The sequence below is a fragment of the Salmo trutta genome, chromosome 28 (assembly GCF_901001165.1).
Source record: "Salmo trutta chromosome 28, fSalTru1.1, whole genome shotgun sequence".
Taxonomy (NCBI): Eukaryota; Metazoa; Chordata; class Actinopteri; order Salmoniformes; family Salmonidae; genus Salmo; species Salmo trutta.
The window spans coordinates 19003197-19016496 of NC_042984.1; the positions used below are offsets into that span (position 1 = coordinate 19003197).

The following is a 13300-nucleotide window of genomic DNA, read 5'->3' on the forward strand; positions in this document are numbered from 1 at the left end:
ATTTGACCTGGTATTTTTTCGAGTTCACAGTTGTCATGAAACCAACTATTGTAATGCTCTTTTCATTAGTGACATAAATATGATCATTCAATCTCATACAAAAGATTGATGGTACGTTCAAGAAAACTGGGAACTCGGAAAAATACGAGGTCAAACCATGACGTCATGGATCTTCAGGTCAAAAACAAAATCTGACATCACTATTACCACAGCCTTTGTTTATAATTCTGTATGAAAATAAAATCTTAAAACATGACTCAGATTCAAAAAGCAGAACAAAAATCAGCAGTAGATTTGTTTTTATTAAAAAAGGAATACAATGGATGTAAAAAAACAAAACAAACAAAAAAAAAAAACATCTGGGCAAACACAAAGCTGCCCAGGTAGGTACTGTGAGTTCATCATTACTTGCAAATGCATTAAAAAGTCAGCAGAATAAAATCTGATCTACATTTCTTTTTAAGTATCAAGAGGGCATGTCCATCAGTAGGATATCATACATTCTAGAGAAAAGGTACAGCCATTTGACTCAGGATATACGTAGTTCTTTTTGAGTCACTAAGGTAAACTGAATGCTAGTAGCTGAACTAATCTCATGAAAAACATGTTTATTCACAAGTGCAGGACGTCTATGTGGCAAAAAGTTAACTAAAACTGACGGCCCAGGACATAACTGATCATCATTACAGTGTTTTAATCCCTGTGCTGGTGTTAGTTGGTTTGAGATCGCAGGCTCCCTGTCCAGACAGGCAGAATGGGTTTTATCTTTCCGAGGCTGGGAAAATAAAGGCTGATGGTATTTGTATTGCTAGCGAAGGGAGAGGAGGGTTAGCTGCCTTAAAATGCTGAGCTGGCATTTTAATGCAACCTCCTGTGTTCAGATGCAATGCTCACCTGATGCATTTCCCCCAGTTTGTTTCTTTAGTATGAAAAAGCCTCTGCATTGTTCATCCAAAGTGGGGACTGCTAGAAGAAGTCACCATCCCTGAATGATACTGTATATTTAATGGGTTAAACAAATGTTGCGAAATCATTGGAGACTCCTTTATAGCAGACTTTAGCCAAAAGACAGATAAAAATATGACATTTGTACATTTTTTAAAAACGGGCTAAAATGTGACCGCAACACCTCAAACTATGCAAAAAAGAACAGCTCAATACATGCGTGCAGCACTTCCATTCCAAGCACATCAACTAGACACTCCTGTTTAAATGTAAAGTTTGAAATTAATACGTGGTGGGGGTCAGGGTCAAGAACCAGGAAACAATCTAGAATACATTTAAAATATTACCTATTATTAGCTTGTGATGTTTCCCACTAAGACAGCAGATAGAAATCATGCATCAGTAGAAAGCTCAGATAACAGTTAACTCTTGCGCACACACACAGTGTGCCTCCTGTAGCTTTAGCCAAAAGACCCTAAACAGGGAAGTGGTAGGAAGCTCTCCTATGGCCTGTAAATAACCCACCCCTCATCCAGTGGAAGGAGAGGAGTGCAGTGTCTCCCTCGGATGGTGGCCACCCCTTAGCCTCAGCTTACTCCTGGGTATATTACTGCCCCATCATCTCAAGTTTGTCTGTTTTCTTTTCACTAACATCTCTGCAGCAATTCATTACGTTGGCACTGCATGGTTGCCACAAACCAAGCACTGTAACTCCTCCAGAACAATTGTAAAGAACTGCAAAGGAAAGGACTATTTAGGAGAGAAAGGTGAATAGCCAACGGACATTTTTTGCAAAGGCTGAAACGGAAGAACACATTTGCGTGTTATTTGGTAACTGAATAGAAGGTGCATGTGTCCCGGTAGGGTAGACTACTAGTAGACCATTCAGCTCACAGAACACAGAAACAAACACCTTCATTTACTGACGGTTAGAAAGAAACATTTGTTTACTCATTTGTTTTGAAAATCAACACCTGTATTTGGGATGTGATACCTGAAAATTGAGACCCTGAGCGTCCAAACTGACAGTTCATATGAGAGTTACGGTGGGTGACGAGGAAAAAGGGGCAGTCCCTTCTTCCCACACCCCTGCTCCACATTTGGAAAGAAAACGAGTGAGTCTGAATCAATCGATTCTCTGAAGTCCAAACAATCCACTTGCCCAGCCAGCAGAGTAAAACCATAGGCAGAGGGCCGGCTGGCCAGCCTAATTCATCCTGCAAAAAAAATAAAAAACAGACAAGAGAAAGGGAGGAGCAAGAGTGGGAGGAGGGTAGAGGAGATCAGTGGAAACAGGCCCGGTAACAGACATAAGCACCCAGGGCCAGGAAAGTGCAGAGGCAAACATTGGCCAGCAGGGGGTTCCAGGCCCCTAGAGCCTCAGGGCTATCGTCTTCTGCTGCCTGCTCCGCTGCCTGCTCCGCTGCCTGGTCCTGGTTCAGCCCCTGTTGTTTTTCTGCCTCATGCAGCCGTTGGGGTTTCGTAGGAGCTTTGGGAGCTGGTTCTTTGCTTCCCGCCTGGCCATCAGGTTGATCACTGGATACAGTGGAAGACTGCGACTGGGCGGTAGCACCTTCACCCCTCCATCGCAGTTCAGTCTCTGGTGGGGCACTGCAATGGGAGAGATATTCCAGGGGGAGAAGGATGAAGAGTGACACTGAATATTGCGTGTATGAAGTCTAGACTGCTAAAAATCTAATTGAGCGGGCCTTATTTACCTGCGAGTGTGGGAATCGTTCTGCGCAACGACAATCTCAGGAAAAAATGAGATGGGTTCAACCGTGCCGTTGACAAATAGACCTGGAGGATGGGGGCGGGGCAGGGGAGGTGTGAACTCTGGAGGAACATCCTCTTCGTTGGAGAGCTCTTTCCACGACTCCTTAAACATTTATGGATTGATGCGGGTATTATTTAAACATTAATAGGCTTTACAGAGAAGATATGACCTTTCGCCATACATTATGAGGAGAGACATCTGTATCTCGTTAGAGCTTCCCAAATAAAAACACCCAATTGGCCTACTTTAAATTATTCATTAGAGGACAAGTATAAGAACATTGTGGCTAACCAGTTCCTGAAAATATATACAAAAGGCAAACACATTTTACAGACACCCGAGACCCAATTTGTATGTGCGTGCAAGACCTACTATAGCACTTTGGTTCATGGCAGCAACTAAAAGTTGGATTCAACTTACCTGCAATGATGCATCTCCCATGATGCACCTGGCACCTTCAATAACAGCGAGGTAGGAAAATCTGAGTTGGTCAGGTGTTTGAATCAAGCCCATCCGATAGCGTCGCATCTCCAGCAGTACGTCACGAATGTGCACAGATGACGGGTCCTTGCGCATGGACATCTGCAAACATATTTCACAGCAAGTTTCATTGGGTAAGCTGACATAAAAGCCATTGGAAATTAGTGTCTGCACAACTCAATAGCACATTTGCACGATTTCGGCTTGTGGGAGGAATAAAGTTTGACATTTCGAATGAGATTCCCAGTGCAGTACTGACCAGTAAGAGGCAAGTGTCGACAAGACAGAAGGTTCCCGAGCGTCCGATGCCTGCGCTGCAGTGCACCACCACAGGCCCCTGGTCAGAGTTGAGGCACCCAGACTCCCGCACCTTGAACAGGAAGTTAAGGAAGGACGCTGGAGATTCGGGCACCCCAAAGTCAGGCCAGGTGGTGTAGTGAAAATGTAGGATCTCTCTAGTTTCCCGAGTCTGTAGAAGGGGGACAAATTAACCAACTAAGCATAAAATAGAGCAGAGATATCAATTACTGTATTGCCCCCATCACCACTTGTATGAACATAAGTCAAGAAAAACTTTATAGGAATCTCAGACAAGCGTCAAAGAATCATGTTATAAATTACTTTGGAACATGATAGTCCTGAGTTCAGTTGCTTGTAGAAGGATATCAAACACCCACTGAAGCTGCTTCAAAGCAGTGTGGAAGATTTCTAGGAATAGCCTGGATCTCTGCTGATAGTAATGATAATAAACAAGTACAGCCCTCTTACAATGAATGTGGGTATTTATACAACAGGTGGGTCTAATCCTGGATGCTTACTGGTTAAAACTGAGTTCCAGTCGGTGCCTATTCCACAAGTTACCACCGGCAAAGGTTATGACACTGAAATGCCTATTCACCGTTCAATCCACTGTCTCATCAGCCCTGACAGGCAATTTATAAACTTGATCTACTGTAAAAAGCATCTAAACATAAACTCCCATTTCTTTCAGACTAGCATTTGGTTTTCAACAGCAAAGATTTGTATAAACCTGGCTGTCTCTGACATGTGAAACAGTGAAATTCGATCTCCAGCTGTCCCTCAATAATGAACGTGTCGGGAGTTGAGATGACAGACAGCTTCTCTCAGCCAGTCAAAATCATGAATCTGCATTTTTATGGATATACAAAGAAATGTCAATCGAAAAACCAGTCAAACAAAACGCAGCTAGTTTGCAGTCTTTCCAGCTTCAGTTTGAGATTGCATTAGCTGTGTAGTTGGCTAGCTCCTCTGAACAGTGTCCAAGTGAGAGCAAATTTTCTATGCAAGGCGAAATCACACATCATTAGCTCATTATGACATATCCAAATAAATGTCCCTAGAAAACAGCTTAAGCAAATCTAGCTACTTGACTGTTATTCTGGCTGCACCGTTTGACATGACTGTGTTAGCCGAAGTTGGCTAAGAAGCAAGCAAGGAATAAGAACGGAATATTTAGAACGATTTGTTTCAAGACTATATCTTGTGGAAGGATGAAATAGGATGAATAAATTAATCAAAATAAAATGTAATGAAAGTATGTCAATAATTATGTGAATATGGTGGTAACCCTGTGGCCTTCCCTGTAGCTCAGTTGGTAGAGCATGGTGTTTGCAACGCCAGCATGGTGTGTGCAACGCCAGGGTTGTGGGTTCGATTCCCACGGGAGCCCAGTACAAAACAAACAAACAAAAAAAGAATGTATGAAATGTATGCATTCACTAATGTAAGTCGCTCTGGATAAGAGCGTCTGCTAAATGACTAAAATGTCAAATGTAAACCCGTAGCCGGTGTTTGGACGATATATTGGCACGGTTTGCCGGCCCGAGACAAACACCCGTGCCAATATATCCTCCAAACACCAAATATAAAACTACATGACCAAAAGTATGTGGACACCTGTGCTTCAAACATCTCATTTCAAAATCATGGGCATTAATATTTAGTTGTTCCCCCCTTTGTTGTGACAGCAGCCTCCACTCTTCTGGGAAGGCTTTCCACTAGATGTTGGAACATTGCTGCGGGGACTTGCTTCCATTCAGCCACAAGAGCATTAGTGAGGTCTGGCACTGATGTTGGGCGATTAGGCCTGGCTCACAGTTGGCTTTCCAATTCATCCAAAGGTGTTCGATGGGGTTGAGGTCCAATCAACAAAACATTTCTGTATGGACCTCGCTTTGTGCATGGTCATGCTGAAACAGGAAAGGGCCTTCCCCTGTAGCCACAAAGTTTGAAGCACAGAATGATCTAGAATGTCATTGTATGCTGTAGCTTTAAGATTTCCCTTCACTGGAACTAAGGGGCCTAGTCCAAACCATGAAAAACAGCCCCAGACCATTATTCCTCCTCTACCAAACTTCAGTTGGCACTGGGCAGGTAGCATTCCCCTGGCATCCGCCAAACACAGATTTGTCCATCGGACTGCCAGATGGTGAGTGATTCATCACTACAGAGAACGTGTTTCCACTTCTCCAGAGTCCAATGGCAACAAGATTTACACCACTCCAGCTGACGCTTGGCATTGCGCATGGTTATCTTATGCTTGTGTGCGACTGCTCGGCCATGGAAATCCATTTCATGAAGCTCCAGACGAACAGTTCTTGCGCTGACGTTGCATCCAGAGGCAATTTGGAAGTCGGTAGTGAGTGTTTTAACTGAGGACAGACGATTTTACGCGCTTCAGCACTGGGCGGTCCCATTCTGTGAGCTTGTGTCCGACCACTTTGTGGCTGAGCAGTTGTTGCTCCTAAACGTTTACACCTCAAAATAACAGCACTTACAGTTGACCGGGGCCACTGAGCACTTCAGTACTGCCAATGTTTGTCTATGGAGATTGCATGGCTGTGTGCTCGATTTTATACACCTGTCAGCAACAGATGAGGATGAAATAGCTGAATCCACTAATTTGATAGTGTTTTCACATACTTCTGTATATATAGTGTAGATCAGTAAATAGGGCACTGTACATTTTATGCCTAAGTATCCAATTTAAGATTATAATAGGATGGTAAGAGTAGAACAGAAGATTACACAACAAAGGAAGAGGAATCTTACCGACAGATTTTCTAGCTCCAGCTGACGGACAGTGTAGTAGGATTTGATGTCTTCTGAAAGAAGCGTTAGCTTGAAATTGGTGTCTTCAAAAACCGCCTCCCTCACCTCTCTAGGCGGCCAGTACTGGGCACACTTCACCTGAAAAATAGTCCGAAATTTCATAAGTGCATACATTTTACTGGGATGTTTACATTGAATAAGTACAATATTGATATTTTGGGTGAACAAGCCCATTATACCAAAAATAGAGCAGTACTCTGCAACTGGAGGTCCATAGTGGTTAAAGGGGGCTCATATAATTATTCTAACATATATATAGATTTTTTAATACTACTAATAATGGTAATACTGACAGATCCTTTCTCTATGACACGGTTCAGCATCACCACTCCCATGGTCCTCTGCTCCCACACCATCTCCCAGAAATGACCACATGTGTTTGGAAGGGGCCCCTTTGGAGGAAGAGGTATTGTTAAGCATCTCGTCCGTTTTTTTCTTTTCTTACGTCTATCAGGCAGTTAAAAACACCCACTGTAATACATGTGACAGGCTACACTAGTCATAGGATGTCAGTTTAGAAACAAATTAAGTGTTACCAACTTTTGATATACAGTGCATTGGTAAAGTATTCAGACCCCTTGACTTGTTCCACATTTTGTTGCGTTACAGCCTCATTCTAAAATGTATATATTATTTATTCACCTCAATCTACACACAATAACCCATAATGACAAAGCAAAAAAACTGGTTTTTATAAATATTAGCAAATTTATTAAAAACATTTTAACAAAAATAAATAAGTCACCTGAAATATCAAATATTCAAACTCTTTACTCAGTACTTTGTTGAAGCCCTTTTGGCAGCGACTACAGCTTCGAGTCTTCTTGGGTATGACGCTACAAGCTTGGCACACCTGTATTTGGGGACCTCATGGCTTGGTTTTTGCTCTGACGCACTGTCAACTGTGGGACCTTATAGACAGGTGTGTGACTTTCCAAATAATGTCCAATCAATTGAATTTACCACAGGTGGACTACAAGTTGGAAAAACATTTCAAGGATGATCAATGGAAACAGGATGCACCTGAGCTCAATTTCGAGTCTCATAGCAAAGGGTCTGAATACTTATGTAAATAAGGCATCTGTTTATTTTTTATAAATTTTCAAAAATGTCTAAAAACCTGTTTCCACTTTGTCATTATGGGGTATTGGGTGGAGACTGATGAGGGAAAAAAATATTTTATCCATTTTAGAATAGAGCTGTAACAAAATGTGGAAAAAGTCAGGGTTCTGAAAACTTAAAATGAAACCTGGGTGTGCATCTTTAAACCTCTTTGGGCTAGGTGGGACACTAGCGTACCACCTGGCCAACATCCGGTGAAATTGCAGAGCGTGAAATTCAAAATAGAACATTCGTAATATTAAACATTCATGAAAATACAAGTGTCTTAGATCGTTTAAAAGCTTAATTTGTTAATCCAGCCGCTCTGTCAGATTTCAAAAAGGCTTTACGGCGAAAGCACACCGTGCATTTTAAATGGTGTCACCTCCAAAGAAAAAAAATCTGGATGGTTTCTCCTCGGGTTTTCGCCTGCTATATCAGTTCTGTTATACTGAGACATTATTTTAACAGTTTTGGAAACTTTAGAGTGTTTCCTATCCAATACTACCAATTATATGCATATCCTAGCTTCTGGGCCTGAGTAACAGGCAGTTTACTTTGGGCACCTCATTCATCCAAACTTCCAAATACTGCCCCCTATCCCTAAGAAGTTTAAAAAAATAATCAATGTGACAATAAAATGTAATGAAACATTTCTTCCAGGATAGGATGAAGAAAAATAAAAATTGGAAATGCCCTTGCACAACACATTCTGAACGTAGTAAAATTTCTGTAATCGCTTGACATCTAGACAATTTATTCCCAGTACTCCCTTCTTAGCCAGAGTACAAAAACCAGAGTACAAACCTGAGTGAGAATGTAGCATCTCCGTGCCTCTTCTACAGAAATTAGGCTTGCGTTAATGTAGTCGTTCGTACCCAGTTGCAGGCGGATTCTGCTGTGGTCAACTGCAGAGAATGAAAGAAGGCTGATGAAAAGAAAACACTTTCAACTTTGCAATATCCCAAGGGACTTGGGATTTCATCTCTAAACACTAGACCTTTGGTGCAGCTGTACAGTGCATCCAACAGGTCAATCTGACAAACACAGCAGTGTTTATTTCTTCTCTTCTATTCTAATCCACTCAACTAAACAGGAAATACTATCTAGGCCATTTCTCCTCATCTAAATCAAGAGAGCTGGAATAGTACTAAAGTAAATACTTCAAGTATTATGAATGTCTGATGTTCACTTTACATCAAATCAGGAAACAAGAACATATTGACACACTGGTTGACATGTGACCAATCTGTCCCATAGGGTTTAGGTTAACTTTTTGCATCTTTGTGTAAAGAGGAAACCACAACAGCTTTGCTGTGTCTAGTTAACATGACGGAAGACTAAAAAAAGACATGACAACTGTAAAAGCTTGAACTGTTTAACTACTTGTGAGGCATCGGACCTTGAAAGATCCATCCGTTGCCATACATGAGATGTTTTAGACTACAGCTTAACACGGGTTCAGCCACAGTATGTAGCACCCAAATACAAGAAAGGCTATCCTGCAAAGTGCGTCAACTATAGCCAATGTTTGAGCCTGTTATTGTAAATTTGTCATCTTATGTTATGCTTCTGTATACCTAGACCGAGAAATTGCAGCAGCTCAGTCTAACTAGATCCCCTTTTATAGGACCGTGGATCAATTTGCCTCCCCCCCAAAATTGGGGGAACTCAGTCAGGGTCTCAACTTGTTGTGAGTTAGAATAGTAGAAAAAACTAAGGGATGTTTTGAAATTTGGTTGTGCATCAGAAGCTAGCATTATTTATATATTTTTTTATTGGTAAATTAGTCTAGCGGCCAGCTAACTTGTAGTAATCATGGTCGAATTACCAACCGTGGGGTCCCTATAGATTTTTTGTCACTCACAGACATATTCATACCTTTATTTTTCCCCACATTTAGTTGTGTTACAAAGTGGGATTAAAATGTATTTTTTGTCATTGATCTACACAAAATACTCTGTCAAAGTGGAAGAAAATATTCTAACATTTGTTTAAAATAAAACACTAATATATTTTCATTACATAAGTATTCAACCCCGTGAGTCAATACACCTTTGGTAGCGATTACAGCTGAGTCTTTCTGGGTAAGTCAGAGCTTTGCACACCTGGAGTGTACTCTGTCAAGTTGACTCTGTCAAGTTGGTTGTTGATTATTGCTAGACAGACAATTAAGTCTTGTCATAGTTTTGACTTATATTGGCTTGAAAATCTAACTAGGCCCCATTCAATGTCGTCTTGGTAAGCAACTATAGTGTACACTGAGTATACAATACATTAAGAACACCTACTCTTTCCATGACAGACAGATCAGGTGAAAGCTATGATCCCTTATTGATGAAATTTGTTAAATCCACTTCAATCAGTGTGGATGATGGGGAGGAGACAGGTTAAAGGATTTTTAAGCCTTGAGACATGGATTGTGGGTCTCAGAGGGTGAATGAGCAAGACAAAAAACGTAAGTACCTTCGAAAGGGGTATGGTAGTAGGTGCAAAGCATACCGGTTTGTGTCAAGAACTGCACCTCTCTTAACGCTCAACCATTTCCTGTGAGTATCAAAAATAGCCCACCAGGACATCTAGCCAACTTGCCAATTGTGGGAAGCATTGGAGTCAACATCCCTGTGGAACGCTTTTGACACCTTGTAGAGTCCATGCCACGACGAACTAAGGCTGTTCTGAGGGCAAAGAGGAGTGGGGGTGCTACTCAATATTAGGAAGGTGTTCCTAATGTTTGGTTTACTCAAAGTATATTTGGCCTCGTTTTAGGTTATTGTCCTGCTAAAAAGGTGAATCTCTTCCAGTGTCTGTCGGAAAGCAGACAACCAGGGTTTCCTCTAGGATTTTGCTTCCCCAGTCCTTGCTGAAGACAAGCATACACAAATTGATGCAGCCACCCCCATTCTTGAAGATATGAATAGGTACTCGGTGATGTGATGGATTTGCCCCCATCATAACGTTTTGTGTTAAGGATAAAGTATTTTTTTTTGCAGTATTACTTTAGTGCCTTATTGCAAACAGGATGCATGATTTGGAATATTTTTATTCTGTACAGTCTTCCTTTTCACTGTCAATGATGTTAGTATTGTGGAGCAATTACAATGTTGATCCATCCTCAGATTTCTCCTATGGCAGCCAATAAACTCAACTTTTTAAAATCACCATTGGCATGGTAACTGAGTTAGGAAGGACGTCCATCTTTGTAGTGACTGGGTGTATTGATACATCATCCAAAGTGCAATTTATAACTTCACCATGCTCAAATGGACATGCAATTTCTTCTTTTTACCCATCTACCAATAGATGCCCTTCTTTGCGAGGCATTGGAAAAGCTACCTGGAATTTGTGGCTGAATCTGGTTTAGAAATTCACTGCTCGACTGAGGGCCTTACAGATAATTGTGTGTGTGGGATACAGAGATGAGGTAGTCATTCAAAAATCCTGTTAAACACTTATTGCACACAGAGTGAGTCCATGCGATTTATTAAGCACATTTGTACTCCTCTACTTATTTAGGCTTGCCATAATAAAGGGATGAACACTTGTTGACATTTCAGCTTTTCATTTTTAACATAATTCCTTCCACTTTGACATGGGGTATTGTGTATGTGGGCCAGTGACAATAAAAATGTCATCAATTTAAAATTCAAGTAGTAAAACAAAAAGGGGTGTCAATACTTTCTGAAAGCATTTCTCTCCAGCCTATGGCAAAATGTATAGAATTGCAGGAAATAAGCTGTAAAATTGCTAAATTGTCTCTTTTTGTGGACCTCACCCCATCAAAGTTGCCCATCCCTGAACTAGATGGCATCAAAATCACAAAACTTACATGGGCTGACATCTCTGTAGCGATTCCGAGTTTTGTTTTCAGGTAATTTAGCAAGTTTGCAGGGCAGCTCACTTGATTGCTGACGGATTTCCTGTGAGCAAAACAATACATTTACTTACATTTCTTAACTTGAGTTTTGTTTTTGGAGTCAAATGGTTGTTCCTATGGTTGCTTGCTCACTGGTATTCTCCCAATGGTGCTCAGTCTATTACAACCAGTTTCAACTCTAACGGAGTCTTATTAAGGAGAATGTACTATGGTGCAGACTTATGTTGTGCTTACCCATTGTTTCTGGAGGTGCACATTACATTTCCTAAAACTAGGTTCGTTCTTTACAACACAATAACAGGATACCTACTCTAAATATGCAGTCAAGGATATTTTCCTAAACCCCATTTCTCCGCAGTTTGACAAATTATGCTGACACTAAATAATTGTCCCCCATCACCTCAAACTCAGATGTGACACATCTGGTCACAGCCACCTTTAGGCCTTGTCTGTAATCCTGAGTAGTCTAATAGTTAATAGGTGTTAAATAGATCGTTAATAAATGTTAATGCAATTGTGGTTTGCCACTTTTTCTAGTAACATGCATGATCATGTCTGAATTGTGGCATGGAACAAGTAGGGTGGAATCTGTCCGCATTTAGCTATCAATGACACTCAATGTGACAACACTAATCTGCTACAATGCATCTACCACGTGCAGGTAATCGTTACAAATGTAACAACCGTCGCTATAGCCTACTCGATGTTACAAATGTATCATTCGAAACTGAGGTTTTCTAGAAGACTTCACACATCCGACAGCGCCGTGGAAGTTGGTACATTAATTACAACAATCGGAACAGGGTAGCCTAGCTAGCTATATCAAAATTGGTACCAAATAAACCAGAAATAATACTTTATAACCACGAGACACGTATAAGTCGCTGTAGGCACAATGTTCAAATCTAGCCTACTCAAACAGAACTCGCAACTTCAAATCCACCTTGATTTTCCAAGACGAACCTAACATTACCTGGTAAATGGCGTTCCAACTCCCGGGTTCATCGATTCCCCGAAACTCAGCTTCCATTGCCGTGCTACAGCCGCCTCTTTTCCCGACGACCAGTCGATATCTATTTGTAAAGGTTTAGCAAATTTGAGACGTTGTCCAACAAAGTCGACAACTCTTTCTATACTGTTCTTTATTTTCTGTAGCTAGCTAACTAGCTACATAGATTAGTCGTCTCTCACGGCCTGGTTTTACCGGAAACACGCTGTGACAACCCCTGTTACGCTCCTCCTTATCGAGACTGTCCTTGAGGGAATTCGATTATCTGGACCGGGTTTCCACGGAGGAGTTTGCACCGGGTGAAAGGTGATTACATTCGTTTTAGAATCCGGGCGTGAACCAGGTGCCCCGTTCAAAGCCCAGGGTAAAATCGTCTCAAAACAAAAGTGAGGTAGCCTAGGCTAGATTAAGCACATGTAGTAATCAGTATGATTGTGTTTTCACATGCAAAAGTGATTGATCTGCCTTCCCAATGAACACTAGTTAGAAAATTCACCCATATACACAAAGGTATGTGGACACCCCATCAAATAAGTGGATTCGGCTATTTCAGGCACACTCATTGCTGACAGCTGTATAAAATCGTGCACACAGCCATGCAATCTCCATTAACAAACATTGGCAGTAGAATGGCCTTAATGAAGAGCTCAGTGACTTTCAACATGGCACCGTCATAGGATGCTACCATTCCAACAAGTCAGTTTGTCAAATGTCTGTGCTGCTAGAGCTTCCTGGGTCAACTGTAAGTGTTATTGTGAGGTGGAACCGTCTAGGAGCAACAACGGCTCAGCTGCAAAGTGGTAGGCCACACAAGCTCAGAGAATGGGACTGCTGAGTCCTGAAGATTGTAGTGGGGTAAAAAAAATTAAAATCTGTCCTTGGTTGCAACACTCACTACAGAGTTCCACACTACCTCTCAAAGCAATGTCTATCAGGAATCAAGGTAAGACCCAGATGCGACGAATTGACAATGGTTTAA

The 13300-nt window shown here is 41.4% G+C and overlaps 1 protein-coding gene across 1 annotated transcript; it reads right to left on the bottom strand.

Moving 5' to 3' along the window:
* Window positions 1–282: 282 nt before the first annotated feature.
* LOC115165688 (tyrosine-protein phosphatase non-receptor type 1) lies at window positions 283–12538 on the bottom strand. The gene is made up of 9 exons (XM_029718973.1): window positions 12286–12538; window positions 11265–11355; window positions 8243–8343; window positions 6628–6726; window positions 6275–6412; window positions 3462–3671; window positions 3143–3304; window positions 2664–2824; window positions 283–2556 (listed from the first exon to the last, which is right to left on the bottom strand). The coding sequence occupies exons 1-9, from the start codon at window positions 12340–12342 to the stop codon at window positions 2229–2231; spliced, it is 1347 nt and encodes a 448-aa protein (XP_029574833.1). The 5' UTR covers window positions 12343–12538; the 3' UTR covers window positions 283–2228.
* Window positions 12539–13300: the final 762 nt, after the last annotated feature.

Bases quoted from the DNA above. Each gene is read 5' to 3' on its own strand.
- LOC115165688 (XM_029718973.1), bottom strand. From the start codon at position 12,342: ATGGAAGCTGAGTTTCGGGGAATCGATGAACCCGGGAGTTGGAACGCC. The intron at 11,356-12,285 runs GTAATGTTAGGT...TTTTGCTCACAG, and splicing joins GTTGGAACGCCATTTACCAG to GAAATCCGTCAGCAATCAAG. The intron at 2,557-2,663 runs GTAAATAAGGCC...CTCCCATTGCAG, and splicing joins AACGATTCCCACACTCGCAG to TGCCCCACCAGAGACTGAAC.